Here is an 8,122-nt window from a genome sequence, read left to right on the forward strand (position 1 = left end):
TTCTAATCTGTTTTCACAAGTTCAACTTTTTTAGATTCCACATGTAAGTGACATCAGACAGTATTTGGCTTTCTGTGTCTGACCATCTCATTTAGCATAATGTGCTCAAGGTTGATCCATGATTTTGCAAATGGCAGAATTTCCTTCCTTCTCGTGAGGAAATAATGTTCCATTGTATACACACATGTAGATATATCTGTTTCTATATTTTCTCCACTCATTGATGGGCACTTAGTTTCATTCCCTAGCTTGGCGATAGTGAATATTGCTGCAATAAACATGGGAGCACATATATCTCTTGAGTATCCTGTTTCCATTTCCTTTGGATACATACCCAGAAGTAAAATTGCTGAATCCTATGGTTGATCTATATTTTCAATTTTTTGAGGAACCCCCATACTGTTTTGCATAGTGGCCATGCCAATTTACATTCCCACCAGCAGTGCAGTAGGGTTCCCTTACCTCCAACAGGTGTGAGGTGATATCTCATTGTGGTTTTGATTTGCATTTCCCTGAGGATTAGTGACGTGGAACATTTTTTAATTGTCTATTGGCCCTTTGGAAGTCTTCCTTGGAAAAATATTTAGTTCTTCTACCCATTTGTAATTATATCGTTACTTATTATTATTATTTTGTAATGGAGTTGTGAGATTTCTTTATAAATTTTGGATACTAACCCTGTATCCAATATACAGTTTGCAAATTTATTTTCCCATTCTGTAGGATTTCCCTGTAGCTGCAGCATCCCACACAGCAGGGGAAGCCCGGCATTCACTCGCTGCTCTGATCACCCTTTCTACTTGGATTTACCTAGGGAGAGGGATGCATTGAAAAAGTTTGTCCTACCTACTCAAATGCATCTTTATTTTTTAAATTTGCCATAAATGGTCAAGATGCAGATTTTATTTTTAAATACATGCAGCCTATCGCTTAGTTGTCTTTTCCTCACCTCTGTAAAATGTTCAATTATTTATCTCTTGAGGTGTTACCAAACGTCATTCTCACTTTCTTTCTTCTAACTTATAATAGATATGACATGTGTCCTCCTCATTCTAGTCCCCTGGTATCTTTTTGTAAATTAATGAATGAGGGAATGAATACGTGGAGCCAAGTTGAAGTACAAACTCAACTTTGCAGCTTTACCAGGTCTGGTTCCTTCTTTTCTTCTTTCTTTCTTTTTTTTTAATCCTCACCCAAGGATATTTTTTTCATTGATTTTTGGAGAGAGTGGAAAGAAGGGAGGGTGAGGGGAAAGAAACACTAATGTGAGAGAGACACATTAATTGGTTACCTCCTGCACATGCCCCAACCAGAGCCAGAGATGGAACCTGGAACCCAGGTACATGCCCTTGACGTGGAATCGAACCAGTGACCCTTCGGTACACAGGTTGATGCTCTAACCATTGAGCAACACCGACCAGGACTGACCCATCCCACAGGTCAAGCAACAAGGACTCTAGAGGGGGAGTGAGGATGAGGAGGGACAAGAGACACGAGAAATGGAGACAAGAGAGGGTTCTGATCAAGTCTCGTTTATTCAGGGCAAGTTCACACAATACATATGGGAAAAACAGGTGAAACAGTTAATGAGTATCCCACCTGAAGCAAATTCCAGTAAATACCCCAGGTGGAACAAATGATAAGCAAAGAATGGCTAGCAGAGTAAACAATTATCTAGAGGAATGCAGACACTGTATGCAGAGAGACCCCACTCTGGGGCCGGAGACAGCAGAGCAGACTGCAACAAAATGGATACCATGCAAAAAGTCCCCCACACAGGACTAGTGTCCAAGTATCTTGAATTTGCACTTCTGGTCTCCCTATGTTGCATTCTGGGAATTTCCTCAACATTGTACTCCACTTTCATAACTGTCTCTTCAGTTGTGTCTTTTCCTTGATGAGATGGATTTTTAAAATGTATTCATTGTATTTCATTGTTCATCTCTAACATTTCTAAACCAACTCAATAATTTCATATTCTTATGTAACATAATCCATACCCTCACCTGAAAAACTCAACACCCTCCTTTATTTTTTTTTAGATATTTAGGTATGTTTAATTTTAAGTTTCTCTCATATTTCCTATTCATTCCATTTCAGTGCTGTCCATAGCACTGTTGTCATTGTTAGGATTACCCTATGGTCCATTCTTATTGGAAATCTCTCCCCTCACACATCTGATCTTCCATAGGTTTCTGCCAGGGTTGTCCTGGGAGTCAGCTGATGGTGTGGGGGTTGGGATAACTGCAGCTTTTCCTGCTCTTTGATGTCCATTTTTTTAGACCTGGCATCTGCTCAGGGTTCTGTTAGACAGGGATGGGTAATGCTGACCTCATGCTCACATATGGGACACACACTCATGTCACACAAAAACTGCAATGAATTTGTTTCTCACATGCAAGGGGGAGGTGACTCAGTGTTGACAGTGGGGGTGGGTGTCAATGAGTAGAGCAGGTCTAGTGCGCATCCACAAACACAAGATTGGGGGCACCACAGCTTCCAACTTCACCTGAAGTCCTTACCCTCCTTTCTATAAAAACCTAGGTCCCTTTCTGTGTCCACGTGAGTGGAAACCTCCAATCAATGACCTCTTGATGGTCCCAGCCACTGGCTGCTACGCAGCTTTACTCTCTGTTCTTTCTTGTGGTTTCCTGTCTACTGGGGGAAATTTCATTTCTCTTTTCCTACAAATGACTATTTCTACATATTTTAGAAATGTTGTAAGTAGCATTTACTGGTATGCACAGCAGACAAGGGCTCTGGAGTGGATGTAAGAGACTTTTATCTTCACGGTGGAGTCTGACAACATGACCCTTTCATGTCTTTACCTGGCCCGAAAGTTAACAGTGATTGATTGGTTTCCTCTTATGAACCAAGAACCAGGATGTCTGCAGCCACACGACAACATGACCCAAACAAAGACACAGACAATGAAATATATAGGGTGTTACTGTCCAGGTCACAGAGGCACCGGATAAGAGATGAATATGTTCATAAAGGTCATCTTTTTCTTAAAAAGTAAACCTCTAACCCAAATAAAAGTCCCCTGGAGCTTACATGCAAGACCACAAAATGAGGAAGAGACTCAGCCAGAGGAACAAGGGCACTGGGAGCAATGAGTCAGGCTTCTTCTTCAAGAAGGCAGGGTGGCTGCTGTTGCCAAAAAAGATAAAGTCTGTGAAAAGCACAGTGATACAAAGAAAGTCCACACTCTGGACCCAGGAGAAAAGTCATGTTTCCTTCCGTTACTTTCTTGTATTTCTCCTCTGTGCTCATTGTCACAATAACACTTGCCCTGAACCGCACAGCTAGATGGTAAATGTGTTTCTGCTGATCTGAGCTCTGCAGGGCACAGGAACCCATGTCTTCCCGAAGCATCTCGAGGGCCTGGGTGACACTGTCCATGGTGAGGACCCCACAGGGAGGTGCTGATGGATACACTGAGGGTCAAGGAGACCCCATGAAGGAGGCTCTGACAGGGAAGGATGTGCCCTAGGTCACCTCACTTGCAAAGGGGCATCTCAGGAAACGTCCTGGTCTATTTCCTGATGCATCATCGAAACAACAACCAAGCTTTTGGGAAAACAGTCTCCCTTCCTGTGGGGCTGTTGACGTGACAACTGGGAGGGCCTGCCTCTAAGTGGCCACACCCTGTGCATCTGTTCTGAGGGCACCATGGTCTCCATCTGCACAGCCAGACCAGAGTGAGGAGACAACATGATCCCCACCCTCGTGGCTCTGCTCTGCCTTGGTGAGATTCTGACAGGGAGGGAGACGGGGAATGGGAGGGACCCTGCCCCCACATCCAGGTCCTGGTCTCTCAGGACCCAGGACTCAGGAAGCTCTTAGGCAGGAGGGTTCGGCCCAGGATTCAGAGCAAATCTCTCACAGAAAACTCTTTTTCAGGGCTGAGCGTGGGCCTGAGGATCCGAGTGCAGGCAGGTGAGTCTGTCCCCAGGTGTCTCGGGTCCCACGCCTCACTGGGGACAAGGGACCATTCCCTGGGAAGTTGGGGAAGGGAAATAGCAGTTCCAGGCTCGGGGATTAAGGTTATCTGAAATTTTGGGGGCTGAGAGCTGGGAACTAGGAGAAGGGAATGTCTTCTGACTCACCCCCTGATTTCCTTCCAGGGACCCTCCTCAAACCCACTGTCTGGGCTGAGCCAGGCCCTGTGATCCCCTGGGGGAGTCCTGTGACCATCTGGTGTCAGGGGACTTTAGGGGCTGAGGAGTATCGTCTGGATAAAGAGGGAAGCTCAGAGCCCTGGTTCAAACAGAAGACACTGGAGCCCGGGGACAAGATCAAGTTCTCCATTGCAAGTATGACAGAATACAATGCAGGGAGATATCGCTGTTACTATCGCAGCCCCTCTGGCTGGTCAGAGCGCAGTGACCCCCTGGAGCTGGTGGTGACAGGTGAGGGGACACTCAGGGGTCTCACTCTCAGACTCTTCCCTCAGGAAGGGGTCTGCTCTCAGGGCCTCTGCCCTCTCACAACCCAGCCCTGGGGGACACGAGGGAGGTGTGAGCCCCATTTCACATGCTGTCTCCTCCCCTCCTAGGATTCTACAGCAAACCCAGCCTCTCAGCCCTTCCCAGCCCTGTCGTGACCTCAGGAGGGAACGTGACCCTCCAGTGTGGCTCAGGGGAGGGATTTGGCAGGTTCATCCTGACTAAAGAAGGAGAACACAGGCTCTCCTGGACCCTGGACTCACAACAAAACACCACAGGACAGTACCAGGCCCTGTTCCCTGTGGGCCCCGTGACCCCCAGCCACAGGTGGACGTTCAGATGCTACGGCTATTACAGGAACATCCCCGAGGTGTGGTCACAGCCCAGTGACCCCCTGGAGCTCCTGGTCTCAGGTAAGGAGCCCAAATCCATTTCCTTTGTGTTCCTATGGTCAGCTCAGGAGCCTGGCCAGGAGAACCCTCATCTGGGGTGACAGTGAGGGGGGCTCCAAGCAAAGGTCAGCCAGACAAGATATTCCCCTGAGAGTGATGAAGAATGACAGGGGCCCTCCCATTCCTGCCCATTCCACGTACTTGTCACCAGAATTCTCCAGGCGTGTGGTTTGATGGCCTTGTGGGGCCACAGGGCAGGAAAAGAGTGTGAACAAATGCAAGGTCTGGGTGGGGAGCTCCAGGCTCTCACCATCTTTTTGTCCTTTACCCAGAATCCCCAAGAAAACTCAGCACCCCACTGCCAGGCCGTATCTCCACAACTGGTGAGTCACTTTTTCTCAAACGGAGCACAGACCACCCAGGGAAGCTCTGACAGTCTCTTAGAGGATGGAATGCCCTGTCACAACCCAGGGAGGGACTTGTCTTCTGGGGCCTGGAAGTCGAGCAGAGACATTGGGGGAAATCACAGGACACAAGGGATTCTGAGGCTGGTCGATGATGTGTGTGGGAGTCAAAGCAGATGGAGATGTGTGGGTGCAGTTTAAAGGAAGAGGATCTGGGTTTAAATGGCAAGGCAGGCCCAGCCCGTGTGGCTCAGTGGCTGAGCATCGACCCAGGCACCAAGACGTCGCCAGTTTGATTCCCAGTCAGGACACATGCTCAGGTTGTGGGCCAGACTCCCAGTGGGGGGGCATGCAGGAGGTAGCCAATCAATGCTCTCTCTCATTGGTGTTTCTATCTCTCTCCTTCTTCCTTCGTCTCTCTCTAAATAATAAAGAAAAAATATTTTGAATGAGAAGGCAGGAGCCAGCTCTCAACTCTCCATCCTTGGCTTATGATGTACAGGTGGGGTCCACTGTGAGGGGTGGGGGTGTCTCAGTGCTCCCTGACATGGTGATTTTGAACAGGCCCCTTTCCATCTGAGCCTCAGTTTCTCCCCACACAATGGAGGAGAATCCGAGCTCAGATCTCAAAGGACATCTCAGTTCTGATCCTGTAGGCGCTACCCTGGTCCGCAGAAGTGAAGGGCAGGCAATGTGGGGTGTTTGGGGTATTAGGCACAAACAGAGCAATGAAAGGGGTACGATACCTAGTGCTTTCCTAGTAGCCTGTGGTGCTCAGCCTGTTCTTATTAAAGGAAAAAAAATAATAATCAATAAAAAATAAGCAAGGGGTTGGAGACCAGGCTGTATGGGATGTAAATCTCAGCTCCGTTGCTTCCCAGCTGTGGGAACTTGGACAAGCCACATTTCCTCTCTGAGTTTGTTTTAGTGTCTGTGAAATGTGTCTCATACCATCTCTCTCACAGGTTTGCTAAAAGATTTAGGTGAGACCCCAGAAGAAGAATTTTTCAGCATGGGATGGGCCACCCAATGCTTCGGAAATAGCTGATCCAACCTCATGTCCCCTCCCAGATACACACTCAGTAAAGTTCAGGCAGATCCTGCATGGGAGTGTGGGGTCTGCAGGACAGAGGACAGAGCTTGGCTGGATATAGAGGTTGGGGAAGGCAGAGAGTTCATTCCACACAGACCCTGGCTCTGAGCATTCCCATATAGGTCCCCCAAATCCTCTGATGGGTTAGTGAGTGGGAATGATTGAGGACATGCATTCAAATCTAGCCAAAGGAGAAGGCTGGGCACATGGGACAATGGGGCAGGCCATTCCAGTCAGAGAAGCATTCCCCAGAGCCCAAAGCTGGTGTCTGCCTGGTGAGGCCACACGAGCAGAGCAGAAGGGAACCCACAGTCCTTGATTCAAATCCCAGCTCTGCCACTTCCAGGCTGGATGACCTGGGACATCCAACTTATCTCTCTGAGCCTCAGATTCCTCATTTGTGACATGAGTGGAGATGGGATTGGCAATCACATATTGCTTGATTGTTATGAGGGTTAGGGGTGATTAATATACAGAACCCAAAACATGTCTGGCACACAGTAGGTGCTCAGTTAAGTGGCATCATCGGCTCATTCATGATGTCATTGTATCCAAGGTCTTCAAAAGTACCAGAAAGTCCTGATCGGGGTCTCTGTGACCTTCATGCTGCTGCTCTCCCTCCTCCTCTTCTTCCTCTTTCTCCTCAAGCACCACAACAAATCCCGCAAGTCAGGTGAGTGGAAGATGGGGAGACCTGGGCTACCTGAGAGGGGTGACCTTCCTCTAAAGACATATGAAGTGGCTTTCTAGGTACCAAAATATGGCACCACACAAAAAAAAATTATGTTCAGTTTGGAAAAGTATCCTATTAAACAACCAAAAATTTCTAGAAAGCTCTTTCTATCCCAGCTTCCATTGATAATCTTCTTGGGGTAGAGATCTGAGATTCCCTTGAGAGTATGGTTGTGATGGGAGGCATCCTGTGTGGCAGTAGCAGGAGTTCACCCAGAACTTGGGGGACCATGCTGGTGTCCTCCTGCAGTCAAGAGCAGTGGGGAGTGGGCACAGAGGTGAGGAATGGAAGTGGAGTTTGAAGTGGTTGGGAGTTTCATTGTTTTGGGAATATATGTAAATATATAGGGTTAAATGCCCATGAAGGATTTAAAAACGTGTAAAGGCAGTTGACTAGAATAAAACCTGAGGTGTTCCATTGGAATTAAAAATGTCAGTATTGTTACTGAAAAAAAGTTTGTCTGCCTGCAGCAACAAAAGCCGAGATGGGTGAGACAGGTGCTGGTGAAAAGGAAAGGGGTTTATTCAGGTGCTGGCGCCCTGAGAAGATGGCGAACTCCTGTTCTAAAAATCCATCTCAACATCTCTCGTCAAACCAGGAGCTTTTATAAGGAGAGGGCAGGGAAGTAGGGACGTGTAGACAGTGTACTCTTGCTAATTCCAACAAAAATCTTGGTGGTAGCATGCTGAACCCTTTAATAACAGCTGAATTCCTGCAGTCAGTCAGCTCCTCTCTGGACAGGAACTGCTGTTGGTCCCTGTGATGTACTAAAACAGAGCTAAAATAGAGGTTGTTAACAACAACAACAAAAAACTTGTTTCCATTTTTTTTCCAACAGGTTTGTCAGTTTATTAGTTAGCACATTTAATTCTAATTTATACAATATTGCATAAAGATTATGTTTTACCTTACCTGTTACAGTATGACCTCATTAAAACAGTTACAAGTATAAGTGTTTTTACTTTTCTGTACCAGCTCAGACTTAGACACAGTGACAGCCCACTAGAAATAAGCAGACCTATCATCCAGATGTTGGCTTCTAAACACCA

The 8,122-nt window shown here is 46.9% G+C and overlaps 2 protein-coding genes across 2 annotated transcripts in view; both read left to right on the forward strand.

Moving 5' to 3' along the window:
* LOC118639337 (leukocyte immunoglobulin-like receptor subfamily A member 2) overlaps window positions 1–8,122 on the forward strand; it is a 462,866-nt gene that overhangs the window by 390,994 nt on the left and 63,750 nt on the right. The gene's annotated exons all lie outside the window — the stretch shown is intronic.
* On the forward strand, window positions 3,580–7,107 carry LOC118639336 (leukocyte immunoglobulin-like receptor subfamily A member 5). Its single transcript, XM_036275706.1, has 6 exons — window positions 3,580–3,751; window positions 3,907–3,942; window positions 4,131–4,415; window positions 4,562–4,864; window positions 5,176–5,226; window positions 6,897–7,107. Exons 1-6 carry the CDS (start codon window positions 3,718–3,720, stop codon window positions 7,088–7,090), a joined length of 903 nt encoding a protein of 300 aa, XP_036131599.1. The 5' UTR covers window positions 3,580–3,717; the 3' UTR covers window positions 7,091–7,107.

Source organism: Molossus molossus, unplaced genomic scaffold (genome assembly GCF_014108415.1).
Source record: "Molossus molossus isolate mMolMol1 unplaced genomic scaffold, mMolMol1.p scaffold_m16_p_21, whole genome shotgun sequence".
Lineage (NCBI taxonomy): Eukaryota > Metazoa > Chordata > Mammalia > Chiroptera > Molossidae > Molossus > Molossus molossus.